The sequence below is a fragment of the Arvicanthis niloticus genome, chromosome 3, assembly GCF_011762505.2.
Source record: "Arvicanthis niloticus isolate mArvNil1 chromosome 3, mArvNil1.pat.X, whole genome shotgun sequence".
In the NCBI taxonomy this organism is placed as follows: domain Eukaryota; kingdom Metazoa; phylum Chordata; class Mammalia; order Rodentia; family Muridae; genus Arvicanthis; species Arvicanthis niloticus.
The window spans coordinates 1812289-1831613 of record NC_047660.1 but is presented as its reverse complement, the minus strand read 5'-3'; the positions used below and the strand labels follow the sequence as shown (position 1 = coordinate 1831613).

At 40.1% G+C, this 19325-nt stretch overlaps 1 protein-coding gene across 3 annotated transcripts in view; it reads left to right on the top strand.

Annotated features, from left to right (window-relative positions):
• The window catches only part of Pcca (propionyl-CoA carboxylase subunit alpha), a 300754-nt gene that overhangs the window by 104576 nt on the left and 176853 nt on the right, over positions 1-19325 (top strand). For all 3 annotated transcript variants that reach the window (XM_034498630.2, XM_076930527.1, XM_076930528.1), the window contains exons 10-12: positions 7649-7751; positions 12891-12985; positions 15762-15912. In XM_034498630.2, the coding sequence (XP_034354521.1) occupies positions 7649-7751; positions 12891-12985; positions 15762-15912 (349 nt within the window). The remainder of the gene's footprint in view (positions 1-7648; positions 7752-12890; positions 12986-15761; positions 15913-19325) is intronic.

Sequence of the window (19325 nt, the reverse complement as noted above, 5' to 3'; positions counted from 1 at the left end):
TGATCCTGAGCTGCCTGATGGGAGTACTGGGAACCAAGCCCAGGTCTTCTGCAGGAACAGTCAGCACTCTTAACTTCTATGCTATCTCCAGCCTATGGAACTTATTCAATAAAGAACCACATGTGTTATATCCTAAGCATTTTAGAGAATACTCTGATGTCTATCTTTCAGTGTATGCAGTCCTAGTTATTTAAAAGTTTGCTTTTTTTTTTTTTTTTTTGTTTTCTGAACAAGCGATCAAACCCAGTATACTTTCCAAAGTAGGAGTACACACTACCTCCGAACTACACTTCCAGTCCATTCACTATATCTTTATAAGAAAAAGTCTTAATCAGGATAATACCAGACTCTTGGGGTCAAATGAATCTCTTGGTTTGGCTCCCTGACCAGCTAGGCTTCAATGCATGTCACCATGATCAGTAGTGCCATGCATTTTCTAGAACTAGCAATTTTGTTTTGACAAGTTCCTGTGCTACATCATCTGCAAAGGAACCCATGGCTTAAGCAAGGTTCTGTCTGGATAAACCAAGGTGAATGAACAGTAGGAGTCGGATCTGAGTGCTTTGAGTGGGCAGAGCTACATCATATGTGTCTAAGTATTTGTTTGGAAGTTGTGTGAGGGGCACTAGCAGCTGCTCATTTATGAGGAACAGTCTTGTTGGTGCCGGTCATCCTTGACCACATATGAGCTCTGAGAGGACTGTATATGGAGATGTGGTCGGAGAGGAGGAGGAGGGGACATCTGCTAAGTCAGCCAGATCAGCTGAGTCAACCCTGATGATTAGTAGGGTGGCAGACATCACGACTAGATTTCCCTCTCATCCTGTGTATGCTCTTGTGTGCATTCTTTATGATATCAGGAAGACCAAAGAGGTCCCAGTAGAGAAATCATGGAACTTTAACAAATATTGGCACTATGCTTTTTAATTATAAAAATATTAAAGATATGAAAAATGATATGATGACCTTCATTGTGTATTAGGTTAGTGAGTCTTCAAAGTTTGGGTGGACTAGGGAGATAGAAGATGGCTCAGTAGGTAAGAGTGCTTGTGCAAACATGAAGATCTGAGTTCAAATTCCCACTATCCATGTAAAAAGCTAGGTGTGGCTGTATATATCTGTCATCCTAGCAATTCTTAGGGTGGAGACCGGAGGATTGCTCAGACTTCCTGGCCATCAGCCTAAGCCCAGGCTCAGGGAGAAACTCTGTCACAGAGGAATACTAGAGATGATGACACAAAACAGCTAATTTTGTCCTCTGGCCTCCAGGCACATGCACACACCTGCAAACACACATTATACACATACACACACAACAAATGAATTGAAGATTGTTCTCACGTATGTTTAATGAGGCCCACTTTGGTAAGCACTCTTCATGCTGGACTGAAGGCCAGCTGAGTCATGTTCTAGAGGCAGGAAGCCAGGGAGGAGGTGGCTGCAATAACTATTCTGGAAGATAGTGCTGGTGGCTTTCACCAGTCTGCTAGGATGGAGGTGGTGAGAAAGTGAAGCCAGGTGTACTGTACTGACTTGTACCATGGCCCCAGAACCTGAAAATCAGAGGAAAGAGTATTTCCACAAATTTGAGGTTGGCTGGAGCTTGAGCTATAATAAGTTTGAGTCCAGCATGAATTACAGAGTGAGATGTTGTCTCAAACACAAAACAAAACACAAAAGCAGAGTTTTTAAGTGATTGAATACAGAGTGGAATTGTTTGACGATGATGTGTAGGCACTGTTTTAAAGTTAATTTGTCATCTTTTATGTTTGGTTTAGTGTTTATGTAAATTAAATGCATACAACACAACTCTGCTTAACTTGAAGTTTCTTGTGAAATGCTAAAAGGCAAAGGCTCCAGCTATAAGCTAGGAGTTAGTTACAGAGGTGTGGGCTTCTGTCTTTAGAAGTATGGGCACTGAAGGGTTGGCACAGTGGCCAAGAGATGTGCTACTCTTCACAGAGGACCTGGCTTGGTTCCCAGCACCCACACAGTGGCTCACAAGTGTAACTCTAGTTCTTAGATCAGTTATTTCAAATCCAAGTGGAAAGTCTCCTTGCACCCCATCCCAACCCATTCCCACTCAGTATCAGAAGTACCACAGTTTCTCCTGCTTTGGTATGTATTGATTATATGGGAGCCCATGTTTCTGAATTTGAGTGTAGGGAGTGAGCTGTGACTATACTGTACTGCATCACTAGGAAGGGGCAAGGTGAGGTTCCCAGAGCAGCACAGGTAGCTAGAGACACACTCTGTTATCTCTTTAGAGGAAGTCTTCTATATACAGTTTCTTCACAGAAAGGGTGGATAAGAATGCTAGTAACAACTGAGTATTTTGGTGAGAGAGATTGTGGCAGTTTGAATATCCACAGGAAATGGCACTATTAGGAGGTGTGGCCTTATTGGAGTAGGTGAGGCCTTGTTGGAGGAAGTGTGTCACTGTGGAGGTGGGCCTGGAGACCCTTCTTCTAGCTGCCTGAAAACAGTCTGCTCCTGGCTTCCTTTGGATGAAGATGTAGAACTCTCAGTTCCTCCTGCATCATGCATGCCTGTATGTTGCCATGCTTCCTGCCATGATGATAATGGACTGAACTTCAGAACCTATAAGCCAATCCCAATTAAATGTTGTACTTTATCAGAGTTGCCTTGGTCATGATGTCTCTTCAGCAACAGAAACCCTAACTAAGACAGACATTTTTACCAGAAATGGGAAATCCAAGGCAACTTCAACTTCACAGCTTCTTGTTCCAATGTCTGAGATACACATATGATCTTCTGGGCTCCTCCAAATGGCTTTGGCCATTTCTTCAGCTCTGCCCTCTGTAACACTCTAGGCTCAGGGTGACTCCATTCCACTGCTGCTGCTGTTCATCCTATGGTACTGGCATCCCCAGTTAGCTAGAGTCTTCTACTGCAACTAGGCTTCACCAATAGCCTCTCATAGGCTCTCTTCATGGTTCCAAGCCTAGATTTCCTTGCATGACCCCTTCAGTCCTGGGCCATCAACCGCAACTATGGTGGTTACACCTTTACCAGTAGTCTTTACTGGCCTCTCACAGTGCCAGACTTTACCTGCTCTCCATGTCCCCTTCATATCTTCAAAACTAGTAATATTTAGGTGATTCTTATACATTACCAAGTCCACCTGCTTCACTAGTTACCACCTTGGCTGTCTCTGGAACACAGCCTCTTTGTGCTCTCAGAAAACACTTTCCAGAAGATTTTACTTCAGTGATCCTAGTCTCTTCCTAATCACTGCTAATTTCTTAGCTCCAGCTAACCAGTATCAATTGTCCCAGTAGTCCCTTCTGTTCTTGACTATAAAGCCAGAGCCACATGGCTGAAGCTGCCAATTTCTGCTGCTTGTTGGGGCTGAAACATGGCCCCCTTCTTGTATCACATTATCACCAGCTTTCCGTTTTCCAGCCCCTTCACTGCCTACACTTGGTTGTCCTGGAACTTGCTCTGTAGATTGACCTTGAACTTAGAGATCTGTATGACTCTGTCTCTTGAATACTGGGATTGAAGATGTATACTACCATGCCTGGACTTAAACACTTCTTCCTCTAGAACTTGTTCTGCCTCAGGCTGGCCTTGAACTCCAAGATCTGCTTGTCTCTGTCTCCTGGGATTAAAGGTAAATACTACCATGCCTGGGCCTAAGCTTTTCATGGCCACTGTTCCTCAAGGTCTGGATCAAAAGTCTGTGTCTTCCAATCTCAAGATCTGGATCAATATCTGTGCTTTCCATTTCTGGATTATAGTTCATTCCAGATTAAAAGTCCAAATGAAAACAATAACTAGGTAATAACACTTAACATGATATAACTATTCCTTATTCAACTGCAAACACAAACAATAAGCTTAGCAGGATGGGATCTTACCCTGAGATCACCACTCCTCAATCTGTTTCTCTCCTTAAACATGGGATTCAGCTCCATTTTACTTCCTGGTGCAATTGTATTACTTGAACCAAACATTTTGTGTTTTTCCTTACTGAGCTTGCTGTGCTTGATCAAAAACACTCTTCACGAGAGTAAACCAGAAGACAAAGTCTATGCTTGGCTTTTCTGAGACTTCCTTTGTCAATGCAATTAATCTGATTCTCTTCACCTTAGATGTAGCCTCCAGCAGACTCTTCAGACAAGGACAAAAAGGACATCTTCACCAAAATACCACAAAACAGTCTCTAGACCACATTACATTCTTCTCCTCTGAAACCTCTTGAGCCAGCCCCACAGTTCATATCACCCTCAGTACCAATGTTTTCCATATTTCTACTAGTATGGCTCATCAAGCCACACTTAAAGCATTCCACTGCTTTTCAGATCCAAAAGTTCCCCAATCTATATTCCTCCAAACAAAAATATGGTCAGGCCTATTATAGCAATACCCCATTCTTGGTACTGACTTCTGTCTTGGTATCTGTTCATGTGGCATCCTCTTTTCTAGTCAACTAAGTGGTACAGACTCAAAATGTACTTATGTGCTTAGTAAAAATAGATTACTTTCTATCTGAAAATATTGTTTCAACATGATGAATGAGCCATCTCTGAAATCTTGTGCAGAAGAGCAGAAGTTTGACACTGTGGATTTGGTGATGGATGCTTTTGTTTAAAAAGCTGTTCCATATTCTCTGTTTATTTAGAGCAACAACAACAACAGCAACAACAAAACCAAAAAAAAAAAAAAAAAAAAATTCAGAGAATTGTTCAGAGAGCCCAACTAGTCTCCCATATTGCTGAGATGTTAACACCACAGCACACTTGTCCAGTTTCTTCTCTCCTGTCTTTCACTTTGAAGAAGAAACTTAATTTTGATGAAGAAAATTCTTTTGTACAATGTACAAACATTTTTTATTCTTTGGATGCATCATAGAGTTTAGCAATCTGTTGCTCTGTTTTGTCCTGAGAGCATCTGTTTCCTCTGCATCTGTCTTTTGTTTTGGCAGTGCAATCGATCTAAGACTTGCTTAAAGCCTTTACAACAGTGGGTGAGTTCCATGAAACTTAGGTGGGTATGGTGGCACCAACAGTTAATCCCAGTACTCAGGAGGCAGAGGCCAGCTTGGTATACAAAGCAAATTCCAGGACAACCAGGGCTGTTACACAGAGAGACCCTGTCTCAAACCAACAACAATAACAAATCATGAAAGCTGTTAAATGTGGAGCTTAGCTGTTTTCACCTCAGGCTCTGGTCTTCTTTCCTATATGTAGATTTACATGAAATACATGCCCCAAATAGAACCCTGATTGCACTGTTGCCATATCATACACCAGATAGTTCCTATTTTACTTTAGATTTAGAAGTACAAAAATATGTATCAAGTTCCTTGGCTGAATGATATTATTTTTTGAATTAAGGAAGATATAAATGATAATAACAAGAAGTGTGTGTTTGGTTTTGTCTGGTCGCAGACGTAGAACCCAGAACTCTGCATGTGTCAAGCTTTTGCTCTGGCCCTGAGCTACGTCCCAGAGGATGTTCTTAATACAACTTTCCCTTAGTTGCAAAATATACCCATGATGTCTTCAAACTTTGTGTTTTATTTTGATGACTTTGATGTTTTACTTTTGATGTTCTTGGCTTAAAAGCAAAATGAAAGATTTTAGTCATTATATTAGAGGCAAACTATAAAGTGCTATGTTATTCTCTTTATGAATTATAATATCTATCCCATCTAGTGAAGCTTTGGCTGTATGGTGCTGAGGATGATTCTCTGTGATTCTAGTTTCTCTCACGTTTCAAGTCTGCTCCAATCTGAAATCCATTTCTCTAAGCCAAAGATACCGTGAAAGACTAAGAAAACCTAAGATCTTTTCTCTTAGGGAACAGAAAGAGGAGAACTTTTTCCCCTCAGGTTTTAAAATATGTTTTCTAGTTACTTTCACTACTATACATTCCAAGCACAGACACAGCATATCAAATAATTATGTGTAACATTGCCAGATGCAATGTTTGTATATAAAAGGATTAGAAGAGTCTGCTTTTCTTGTTTTACGCTCAGTACAAGTATTTAATATGAAGACAGACTTGGTTAGAAGTAAAGGTAATTACATTTTGTATTCCCGATATATCAGTGAATAAATAAACATTTTCAGTTACTTTAAGATAAGTCCGAGGTGTTTTTTTCCTTCAGAATTGTTTACATTTACTTATGTTATTTACTTGTGTGTGTGCATAAGGGTATGCATGTGCCATGGTGCATGTGTGGAGTCAAAGGACAACATGTGAGAATCTGCCTGTGGGTGCGAAGGATCAAGCTCTGGTCCCTGGGCTTGATGGCAAGAGCCCTTACTGGGGAGCCATGGGATTTAATCCTAGGTTTCAGTTTAGTTTAATTAAATTAATTAATTTATTTTAATTTAATTTTTTGAGATAGGATCTAACTAACTATGTTGTTCTTCTTGGGCCAGAATTTATTATGTGGGTCAAGCTGGCCATGAACTCACAGAGACATTGTAGAAGTTAGGCCTGGTTCTTCCTCCCAACCCCTTGCTCTCAGAAATAAGACTCAGGTTTAAAATATATTTACAAACACCTTGGCCACATAGCTAGGCTCTTTTCTCTGACTAGATCATAATTAAAATAACCCATTTATTTTAACCTACATTCTGCCACATGGCTGGTTACCTGTGCTCAGGTGCCCTGCATCTGTCTCCTCACATCTTCCTGGGTGACTCTCCCACACCTGGCTCTTTTTGAAGATATTTTCTCTACAAGATATGTCCACCTCTGGTTCCTGAGTGCCGAGGTTAAAGTTGTATGCCACCAAGCCTGGTTGAGTTTAAGTGTTAATGAACTGGCCAAATAACCCCCTCTTATCTATTTAACCCATTTTAATGATATAATAACAATTTAGATTAGTTTAGGAATAAAATAGGAAGCAATACTTAAATCTATACTTTTTCCCCCTCAAAAATTATTCTTTTCTGTTTTAAATATCTCAAGCCATTTTAAAGAAAATACACCACTAGTGACCTAAGTGGTATGTGGGGCACAACTGCATCTCAGGCTCTGCATCTGAGGCAGATGTCAGGTCTAGGAAGCATCTTCCTGCAGAATTGTGGTCGCTGTTGTTCCCACTACTGTGTAACTGTCAGGCCCTTTACACTTTTGTTTGTGTTTTCTGACATCTAAGCCAAATATATATGTGCTTTTTAATACTTCTTCACTAGTATATTAAAAATATTTGTTTTACTTTATGTGAATGGGTATTTTGCCTGCATGCATGTCTGTGTACCACATTCATGTAGTGCCTGTGAATGCCAGAAGAGGACATCAGAGTCCTTGGATCTGGAGTTGTGAGGTGTCCTGTAGGTGTGAGAATCAAACCTGCATCCTGATGAAGAGCAGACAGTGCTGTTAATTGCTGAGCAGTCTGTCTCTCTAGCATTGCTAGTTCAACAGTTGGTTTGTAAACAAGTACTGTATTCTTGTTTTCTTAGAAAATCTGTAACCAGGACATTAAATAAGTGGCCCAAGATGACAGAGGGGTAAATGGAAGTTGCTGCTTAGGGTAGATTAGGTCTCTGAACATTCAGAGAGTCTGTTCCCCATTTGCTCTGAATTAAGCTGAAACAAGAGTGTTTTCTATGTATAAGACTATCTTTGATTTGCTAGTATAATTGCTCTTTTTGTTCTACAGGGATGGCTTTCGATTTTCATCCCAGGAAGCTGCTTCTAGCTTTGGTGATGATAGACTACTAATAGAAAAATTTATCGATAACCCTCGTCATATAGAAATCCAGGTTGGTACTGTTCAAGATGCCATCTAATGGTTGAGACTATGACTATGCCATGTTGCTGGCATGGTTTGGTTTGGGCTGGAAATGAAATAGAAACCCACCTGTAAAACACAGCAGTCTAAGGTGATTCCTACCTATGAACTCACCCAGTTTCTTTCATGACTGGGTCACTGGAACCATTAAAAAAAAAAAAGGAATAATAGTATTAATAGGAATAACACTATTAGTGCATATAATGATAGTAATATATATTTGTATACATGTTATGCCTTTCAGCTCATCTCATTTCTAAGGTTTTCCTTTTCATGTTATTGTCTTTAAGCATCAGAGTTCTTAACACTTACAGGACTTTTCTGTGTAGCCCAGCCTAGCTTTCCATATGCAATCCTCTTGCTTTGCCTCTAGAGCACTGCAGTTTGTTGTTTTAGGTACAGTGTGTTAGTCTGTAACTATGCTTGAATTAATGTTTTTGTCTGGTATGCAGTGAGATGTGGATCTCTAATTTTCTCTGATACATGATATTATAGAATAGTTGAACCTGTTTCTAATTGTGGTGTGGCTCAGTCTTAGCATATAACCTTTAATCCCTCTGGCTGGAATACAAACATGCCCTTAGTACACACTTTTAATTCTTCAAAATGAAGGTAAAGCTAGTTTGTAGAAAGAAGCACCCATGTTTGAAAGTGATGTCTAATTGAGGGGTAGGCAAAGTGACAAATCAGAGAAAGATTTGGCAGAACAGGGTATGTCCAACTCTCACAAGAAGAGAAGAAAAGGAAGCTACTTCAGAGAGAGACTGACAGTACAGGAGAGTACTCTGCAGGAAGACAGTGGAGTTCATGGAGAACAGTGAAGTAGAGTTGAGAGGCAGAGCAGGAGAGAGAGAGAGAGAGAGAGAGAGAGAGAGAGAGAGAGAGAGAGAGAGAGAGAGAGAGAGAGAGAGAGAGATTCACTGAGAGAGTTTTACAGAGACAGATTGAAGAGAGAACAAGCTAGACACAGGTAAAGACAGAACAAGCAAGATAATGAGAAGGATCCCTAAGATTAGAAAAGATTGCTAGAGTCAGTCTGAGGCCAAGGAGAACAATTCAGATGCTGAGAGAAAAGCCAGATTGAATAAGTCAGCTGGGAGAGGAGTATGAACTAAATCACTCAGCCAGAGTTCAGAAAGAACTAGGAAGGGGTGAACTTACTTAGCAGTAAGTTTTCAGAGGCAGAAAATATTCTAGGTCTAGATTAGATTATACAGAGGCTAGAAGCTTCCAGAGCTAGGCCTAGGTTACCAGATGGAGTTATTAAGCCTCAGGGATGACAATTACATCAGCAGACTAAAAGTTTCTTTTACAAGATGATACCATATATTGAATTTACATCTGTTATATATATTGTATATACCATTTGTTGTTATCGGGTCATTGTCTTAATTATATTTGTTTTAAAGCTGTCTGAGGGCTGGGAGATAGTTCAGTTGGTAATATACTTTGTATATAAGCCTATATAGGCTATATATAGGCTTATATACAAAGTATTTAAGTTGTATATACATATATTTATATATATATATATATATATATATATATATATATATACAGTTCAGTTGTTCAGTTCCTCAGACTCCACATAAAAAGCAGGCATGGGTGGCTCGTGTGTGTAATCCCAGTGCTGGGGAGGACCATTAGCCAGCCTGAGTTGTTTAGCTGTGGGCTTAGCTAGAGACTCTGTCTCAAAATAAGAATGAAAGTAATAGAAGACACTGGATGCCAATCTTTTCACTTTCTACATGCTTGTGTGCTTACACCTGCAAATACATACTCATGCAAGCATATGCTACACACACCACATTCTTTCTTTTATTTTCATACACAACATTCTTACACACACACACACACACACACACACACACACAGAGAGAGAGAGAGAGAGAGAGAGAGAGAGAGAGAGAGAGAGAGAGAGATCTCAGAATATGGTACTGTGAATCTTCTAAGTTAACCACCCCCTCGACAGCTTAGGTTTTCTAAGTTCCATAAATCTCAATGTAAATTTTAGATTTTACTCATTAACCTAATTACTTTATAACATACACACTTACACTCTAAGTACTGACTGGGTTTTGGATTTGGGTTGTATTGGTTCTAGATTGACTTTTTCGTTAGCCCATGGACCTAAAATAGCTCATAGTTTATATAAGTCTTCATTAGTCCCTCCAGAAGTGCTTCTTAGTTTTAAGTCTAAAGGTTTTATGTCTCCCATTCATCTCCCCCCAGACACCTGAGCATTTTGACCCTGTGAAGTGCTAACCACTTAATTAGTTTTGACCCTGTGATGTGCTGACTGCAGCATTAGTTTGATTTACCATTTATTTGTTGTTACTCATGTAATGCACACAGGTGACTTTTGTGCACTGATTTTAAAATAGGTATCTTTGCTAAATCCTTTTTAAAATTTGTATCTTTAGATCTTGTGCTGAGTGAGAATCTCAGTGCAGAGGTGGAAGGCACTGCTTTCACTGGCAGAAGTCCATTCATACTGCTTGAGCTTTAGACACCCATTTCCTGATTGATTGTGGATCCTTGAGAGCAGAGATGAGGTCTTCGTTCTTGGCTGTTCCAGCAGCTAGGCCTTTGTGTTTCATTAATATTCAACAAATGTTCGTTACTTAAGTAGTTACACATCTACATTAGCATTTAGTTTAATTACCTTTGACCTCCCTTCTGGGCTATGTTTTAAACATAGGTAAGTCTGTCCCCTAGTAAATGGGTAACCCCGATGTCTCCCCCATCTGATCTATCTTAGGTTTTAAGAAAACTATTCACTTTCCAGTTTTCATGAGCATATTTGTATTATAACTTACATTTACAGGGTTGTTTTAGTAATTTTTCCCCAGTAGGAGCTAAGCAGCTTCTGTCCACTCTCCCCTCATAAAGGCCCAGTGACAATCTAGAATTTCCTTGGGGAACCAATGAGCTGATTAGGCTTACTTATGGGCCATATGTGAGGGGTTATGGGCAGGAGTGTGGGTGTCCCTACAGCAGCCACAATGGAAAGTCTGCATTCAGCATGATGGCTTCTCCATGGCTGTACAAATGGGGCACTCTTCTTTTTTGTTATCTAGCCTGTTCTAGGCCTTCCCAAGACTGAAAGCCACATGTAATGGTTGCAGAAGTATATACAAGTAGCTGTAAGAATGACTGGACTATCAGATGAAGGTCCAGTGGCCCTGTCCAGCCCTCCTCCTTCGATGAGGACACATGAACCGTGAACAAGCACAGCTGTGGTAGTGCTTTGCCGGCAGACATGCACTACTGATGATGGCAATGCTTTGGCTCAGAGGGCACTGCCGTATGACAAGCTTAGTTCTCAGAAACCAACTTCAGTTTTACTCTGTCCTGTTCCCTTGGTTTCTGCACTTAGATGGTGTTACCCATTTCTTGAATGTCTGCTCACAGTCTGGGAAGCACATCTGCGCATGTCAATCACCTGTGTACTTTTACCTGAGCACTTCCATCTTGTGTCTTCTGAGGAGTGCGCTGGGAATGTGTAACTAGAGAACCACTGATGTTCCTCAAGCTGGGTTGAGGGGCCCTCAAGAGCATGCACTATCAGGAAGCCTCTTGAGGATCACGCACATGGCCATTTCCTATTTAGCACATAAAGGGTTATAGCCAAAGTATACAACAGCTCACAGGGTAAGGGCCACCTTTCCCTTGTAAGTTTATTTTATTCATGTTTTCCAGTATATCATCACTAGTTTTTTTTTTTTTTTTTTAAATGCTTGATAAATTCCCCAAGATTTTCATTTTGACTGTATATGTATGGCTGTTTTGCCAGCATGTATGTCTGGGCACCAACTGTGTGCCAAGTTCCCTACACTTTTTAGAGCAAACAAGGAGGCTGTATAGAATCAGAGAAGAACAAGCACTTGATTGTATATCTGAGACTTTGTTTTTAAAGCAGTTGCAAGTGCCTTTTGAGATTCTTTGTTGTTTTGGCTTTATTTCTTGGAGACTAAATGTACTTTTACCTCCTTGCCAAGTAGAGTTTAAAAAAAGAGGTTGAGAGTTATTTTCAGAAGTTACAATATTTTTAGATGAACCTCACGCAGCTACCTTGGAGTCTTAGAAGTAACATGTTAATCTATTGGCATCTTATGGTTCTAATTTTTCCTTTATTACTTGAAATGATTTTTGAGTTTAGAAAGGCTTTATTCTTAAAACTGTTCAGTCATCTATTCACTATTCATGCTCTAGCTAACTATGTGTGTTGTGAGTATGCTTTTTAAACCATGCAAAACATCAATATGATTCTTCTATCAGCTCTCTGTAATACATGATGAACCAATAACCAAAGGCCCTGCAGTGAGGCTGCAGAGAGGCTTGGTGCTCAAATTAGTGACTCATTTTAGAACTCCTATGACAAGTCTGTGACCCTAAAATATATGCCCAGGGACATCTGAACAACTCCGAATGATTCAACACCACAAGCGCCGTGTTCTCTCCAGGGGCCCCAGTTTATTTCTCCCTCTCACAAACAGAAAGCAGCTAGTTCCTGGCCATCATTTCTAGTTTCCTCTGACAGAATAAGCACAGCAGTGTTACCCACACGCAAACAACAGCACACAGGATAAGAGCAACAGATATGTTTGCAGAATGATCTGCTGTCCCTGCTTATTGGTGACCGAAAGGCATGACCCCGGCCGGCGCTTTCTCAGTGCTTCTCACTTCCACAGTGGCTTCTGACCTTCTAGGCATTATTGGATGATCCTCATAAGACCATCCGTGCTGGAAACCATCCATGCTGGAAATGCAGAGGACCTTTCTCCTCTGCCATGTTTACTAATAATATTTTATTGTATTCTAGAGTTGCAAATATACCTTTCTTCTGTTAATATTAACCCAGTGTATGTTTTGAAAGCTATGTATTCTCTGAAGTCTGGATATTAAACAGCAAGGGAAGTTTCACGAGGGGGGGGGGAGTGTTAGCTGGGGGGATTTGCTGGGGGGGGTTAGCTGGTGATTCTTAGCTGGGGGAGTTAACTGGGGAGGTCCTAGGGAGGGTTTCTGGGGGGTTTAGCTGGGAGTATTAGCTGGGGGGGGTTAGCTGGCGACCCTCACTGCTAGTATTCTCAAGTGTCACTGCTTTCAGGTTTTAGGGGATAAACATGGCAATGCTTTGTGGCTCAATGAGAGGGAGTGCTCGATCCAGAGAAGAAACCAAAAGGTGGTAGAGGAGGCACCAAGGTAAGTGTTGCCCTAGAGAGCACCCATAAAACTATTAGATTTTAAACATTTTCTACATTAAAACTTTTTGTTAACATTACCTTAATACAAAATTTATTAATAAGTATTTCTATATTAATGATTAAGAGTCTGTTACTTGGTGTCCCTCAGTGTTTTAGTGAATAAAAGTGAGAAGACACTTGAAAAAGAAGTAGATTTTTATTAGGCAAGAGTTGGATAGATGGTTGTGACTTGTTTAGGTTTGGGGATTGTGCAGAGCCTAACTGTTCTCAGGATGCCTAGGATAGATGTGCTTCTTATGTTAGAGAAACATTAACGAAGTTGGTCCTGGGTTTTCCTACTGAGAAGGAGTTCCTGGATATAGTTTTTGAACAGTCCTTGATTCATCTGAGCTGCTCTGGTGGTTCTCAGCAGCTTCAGTGGGTTTGTGAGGTACTTCATGAGAATTAATTTCTATTCAGTAGGTACTTGCTATTCAGTAGAGAGGCAGAGGCAGGTGGATCTCTAAATTTGAAGTCAGCCTGGTCTACATAGTTCTAGGCCATCTAGAGCAACATAGTGAGACCATTGTCTCAGGAAAAAAGCCTAGTTGATGCCAGGCTAGGTGAAGTATACTCACAATTTAGTATCTCAGAGGCTGAGGCAGAAAGATTACTGTTAATTCAAGCCCAGCTGTGCTGTAGTGAGTGTGTATCAGGCCTGCCAAAGGCTACATTGCAAGGCCTTCTCCTGAAAATCAAAATCAGGCAGCCCACCCCCAAGTCTGAAAAATAAAAACAAAACCCAGTTGAGTATATGTAGTTGCTTTGAAATGCCAAGCGCACGCGCGCACATACACACACACACACACACACACACACACACACATATATCCAATAATACTTTAATTTGCAAAGCCAACATGCCTTAATATATGTTTAGTCTCAAAAGAATATATATGACCATGGGTAAAATTTAATCACAGGGTAAAGTTATTCCCTACTTTAGACACCATGGTTTAAAATCAAGGGGCAATGTGGTAGTCTTAAAACACGATGTCTCAATCCTTTGACTTCGCTGTTATTTAGTGTGGGGGAGGTCTCTCACCTTGTCCTGTGGCTGCGTCACCAATAGAACGCTAGCAATTGTGCTGCTTCGAGGCGAGGGTTATGTATCGGAGCGGATAAGACCAGAACGAACAAAATGGAGTCTACTTAACTGCTAGAGGCCTCCATGTTTGTACACTTTCCTTGTTTTGTCTGCATTAGCTTTATCAGGTGGTTGTTTTCCAGATTTCTCTGTGCCTATATTTATTAGGACACTGCAGAACTATATTTATAATAAAAATAATCTGAAGCCAACCAGTAACCCCAACATCACCTGAAGGCGATTAGAAAGTACATCTCCTGTTTGTTTGTCTGCTTAGCTCTGTTCCTGTGGCAATCTAAATGACTGTTGATGGCTTGATAAATTCATATGAAATTGAAATGTATCCCTAGTGTTAAAAGACTTCACAGGGTTGCTTGCTACAACTTAAGGAATGAGATAGAAAAGTGGCCGAGTTTTTGGCCTAAAACCAGGGATGGGACAGCAGATTAAAAGTATCTCAGAGTGCAAAACCAAAACATTCTGGATGCCATTCTGGATGAAGAAGAGCACATACAATTTCAGTATACTTTCCCACCATGAATATTGTACAGCTTGTTTGATGGATCTTATGGAAGGAAGACATCAGCCTACAAATAGAAATGGAATTAGTAATAATTTTTTTCAGAGCCTTTCTTACGTAGAACCATGATCAGAAAATACTGATTAACCGGTTGTGTGTGCTCCGTCATTCATATACATATATTTCCCTCCTTTAACCAAGTTTTGATGAAAACATTTTAGTTTGACCAGCCTATGAGAGAGTGATTTTGAAACAGGCATTAGAGGTTTATTAGACACACTTATGCTCTACAAAGGCATTATGAACACTGAATTAGCTAATACGGAACTGTCTTGCTTAGGGGAAGTAGAGGGTTTGGGCTCCTCTGACCCCTCAGGACATGACATTTTCACATAACATGTAAATATGACTGATGCACCTGGTCAGCTTCGAACCTTGCTTTCTGTATGTCCCAGTTGGAGAACAACTTACTTAACTGCAATGTAAGACTGTCTAGGCCTCCCTCACTTGTAGGCTTTCTCCAGAAGACTCTTCACAGCCATTATGCTCATAGGAGCCCAGATAGCACTTGAGCATAAAAGTCAAGGGTCTCTCCAACATCGCTGCTCTCCTCTCCCTCTTTCCTTGGAGATGACAGTAGTTGAATATCAACCCTGGAACAGGAAGGCAGTGACTCATTTGCTCATCCTCAGATTTTGACAGTTTTCTTTTCTCTGCTTGTTCATGTGTGCATATAGGTGCTGCACATATGCATTTTTAAGAGTATGTGAGTTTGAGCAAGGAGCAAATTTGCACACATGGAATCTATAGAGAAAGGAGGATTGTGTATTCAGTCTTCATTAGGTTATTTGTGTTTTAGCTTGAAGCAACTCCCAGTATGTATGTTCAGATTTACTAGGTAAAAGTGACTTTTGTGTCTTAGAAGTGAAGTTGCAGGGTGATGTGAAAAGACGGAATGTTCTGTAAGATGTGATGATGGCTTAGTGAGGCATGCCGCACATGACACAGTGTGTGCTATGAAACATGACCAGTTCCTAAACTGATTCAGATGAGTCTGTGTAGCAGTTCTATGTTAGGCTATAAAAGGTCACCTGAGGCTTTGCAGCTCAGTGCTTTGTGTATTTGTAGCATTTTTCTTGATCCCGAGACTCGCCGAGCAATGGGAGAACAGGCCGTGGCTCTGGCCAAAGCCGTGAGGTATTCCTCTGCTGGAACTGTGGAATTTCTTGTGGATTCCCAGAAGAATTTTTACTTCTTGGAGATGAATACAAGACTCCAGGTAACAACGTGTGTTTTTATTCCTCTCCATGCCTCTGTGCTCCTCCTCATGCATTCTTTTTCTTAGTTTGCTTTATAATAAAATTTAAAAATTGGTACCACAAATGCAAATGTTTGTTCTTTATATTTGTGCTAAGATATTTGGTAAGGAGAATTAAGAAGCCTACTAATTTATTTATTTAATTTTAAAGTTTTATATGCATTTAAAAAATATATAATTTAAGTTTTGTATGTATGGGCATTTGCCGGCATGTATGTATGTGCACCACATGCATGCAGTGCCCTTAGAGGTGGGAAGAGGGGGTCAGATCCCCTAGGACTGGAGTTACAGACAGTTTTGAGCTGCCTTATGGGTGCTGAAAATCAAACCTGGGTCCTCTGGAAGAGCAGCCAGGACTCTTAGTTGCTGAGCCATCTGTCCAGCCCCATTCATAGCCTATCAACTTGAAGGCCAATGTTTAACCTCCTACACTGTTAATATTCCTAATACCTGATAATACTCCATGTGGACAGTCTCCTTGGTTTGCTTGACCCTTTTAGGATGAGATATACTTGTCAGGATTTGTGCGCTGATCAGAGAAATTGGTGTTATAGTCAGAGACAAGTTCTTTTTTAAAATTTTTTTTTACTACATATTATACTTATTTACAATACCGATGTCATCCCCTTTACCCATTTCCCTTCCCTAGAACCCCATCCCATCCCCCTCCTCCTTTTTGTTTTTATACCGTTTTAATTACATGCATGTATTAAGGTCAGTTCTAGGTTGAGGGACTAGCAATTCAATAGATGTAAATAGTCAAGAACAAGCAAGACAATAAACACAAATAGTCAAAGAACAAGCAAGGCATTAAAGCCAATTACGTGAACACTCCTGTGATCACTGTTTCTAAGGGCTTATCAGGATGACCAAAGTATCTGAGCCAACTTCCCTGTCCTAGCCTAAAGTTATTTTCATGTCTGAAGCCTACTTCCTTGTTCTAGCCTAATATTTAGATTCCTGTCTGAAATTACTTCTTTGCCAGAGAGAAGTTATGTGTCTTCTAAAGGGTTAGAGGAAGGAGACCTAATGTGAACTTCTTGGAGTAATTATTAAAACTGCAGTTACCTCCAAGTTCCTGAGGAACTGCCACCTCTGCCCTAGTTAGGAAAAGTCCAGAGGCCACCCTGTTTGTGACTTCATGAGATCCAGGTACAATCTCAGAGGTCACCAGTGCTGCAATAGGTGGCTTCATTTTCTTTCTTCTTCCTTTTTCCCCTCACTTATTTAAATTATTTATACATATTACATATATACATACACATACATGTAGGGAGCATAACACACTTGTACAGGGATATATATATATATATATATATATATATATATATGTAAAAAGTACATATTTTTACATATAAATATATGTAAAAGTAGATGGAACAAAAGCATTTATTGAACAAATCATGAAGCATCAGCGCGGGCTGGTGGTACAAAGCGCCAGCACTTTTTGCTGAGCCTCCCTTCTGTTTTTCATTCCATCTCCCTCCGTCTCTGTAGTGTCTCCTATTCTGATGGAAATTATGTTGGAATCTGATGGAAATACTGTTTATTGTTGCCATACTAGTTTTACTAGCTGTTTTTTAATCTCTAACTTTTTGTTGTTAATGGGGTCACATAGTATTCATTCTTTGGTGTTCATGAAGTTCAAGTAGGAATTTTCATGCTAGCCCATGTGATACTGCTCTGAAGAAAATAACAGTTTATATTGCAGCTTCTGTAAATGCTTAATTTATTTCCCATTTTACTCATTTAGTGAAATCACAGCGTAGATCAGAGTCTAAGGTCAGGCTGTCAGCAGTATTCCATCTTGGAGCCGAGCAAGAATCTGGCATCCGGTGATTGTCAGTTAACCGGTTGTACTTTGTTTTGTGTCAGATAGCTCTAGTCTGCCTTTCCTGTCACCTGGCTTTCTCCTTAAGTATCTCCATGTTCAAAACTCCCTCTTTCTAAAAGGATAACCACCATTAGATTTGGGGTCAATCCACTCTAGTATGCCCTTAACTTGATTATATCTGTCAAGACTCTATCCAGATAAGGTCATATTCACAGGTTCAGGATGAACATGAATTTAAATGAAATTCTATCCAATCTGGTGATCATTTGTAAAACACATTTGGTGTGCAAAAGAAGAAAATACATTATAGTTTCATGACATCAGGGATACAGGGTGATGTGGGTTGGGAAATGCCACCTTTAACAATAGAGTTTGTTTTAAATCATATTATGCCTGAAAATAGCATCCACTTTGCTCTGTTAGGCCCTTAGTGGGTGGGATGGTTTGCTTGTGTCAGGAGCGGTAGTAAAGTTTCTCTGGGCAGAGGTTGAGTATGGCTTGAATACTTTTGTTCCTCTGGCAGCCCTTCATACATCACCATGGTACCTGAGCACTTCTCTATGCTGTTACTCCACACTTCGCTTTAGATACCTCACATGTTTTAGCCAATTGTTTCTTAAGCTTGCCCCACAGTCTCCTGCATCAGACAGCTCTTTGCAGTTGGTTAAAATCACTGTAGTTATCTAATGCCTGTCTGCTTTTTATCCTAGATAGCTTTCCAGGAGATTATATTCTATCATTTAGAGCTTAAATGTTAAATTGGTTAAAATTTCACCATGTTAGTTCTGATGATACAGTTTGCTCATGCTTAATGGTGATTCACACTTCTTTTCTTGGGTTTGTTTGTCATGAGTGTGACCCTGCTCACTATCAAGAACAAATGAATTTTGCCTTCTTAGAGTGTATTTGTGTGTAGGGGGTATTTCATAGTAAGTTGACTACTAAATGGGATCATGAAGAACAAGTCTTGGACTTCTCACAGCATTGGGGAAGCCTTTCCTGTATGCTCCCTCTGTGCTTATGTAATCATTGCCTTGCTTGGAACTTGTTATAGATCAGGGTGACTTCAAAATTTCTATGATCCTCCTGCCTCTGCCTCCTGAATGCTGAGAGATTAAAGGTATGTGCTACCATGTCTGGCTTCTGACATTGTTAAAACAATTAAAATGTTCTTCTTTTTAATAGAAATTTTCTTTTTAATAAATTTATTTTTATTATTTTAAAGTATATGTATGTATATGTGCATGTGTGAAGCTGTTCAGGTGCCTGTAGAGGCCATTGGAGTCGACATTACAGGTAGTTGTGAGCTCCTTGATGTAGGTGCAGGAGATTGAACTCCAAGAGCAAGAGGTGTTCTTAACCACTTACATTTTTTAAAAGCAGTATATTTTCTTTTCCAAATTTATGTTATATGCTGAGATTTTTTTTCTTAAAGCACAATCCAAATTCTGTAGTGTTTGCAATCTGTCTCATCTCTAATTAGTGCACTGGCTTGAGCAAAGAAGCCTGCACTGTGCTTTGTTCTTTTACTTGAAATTTC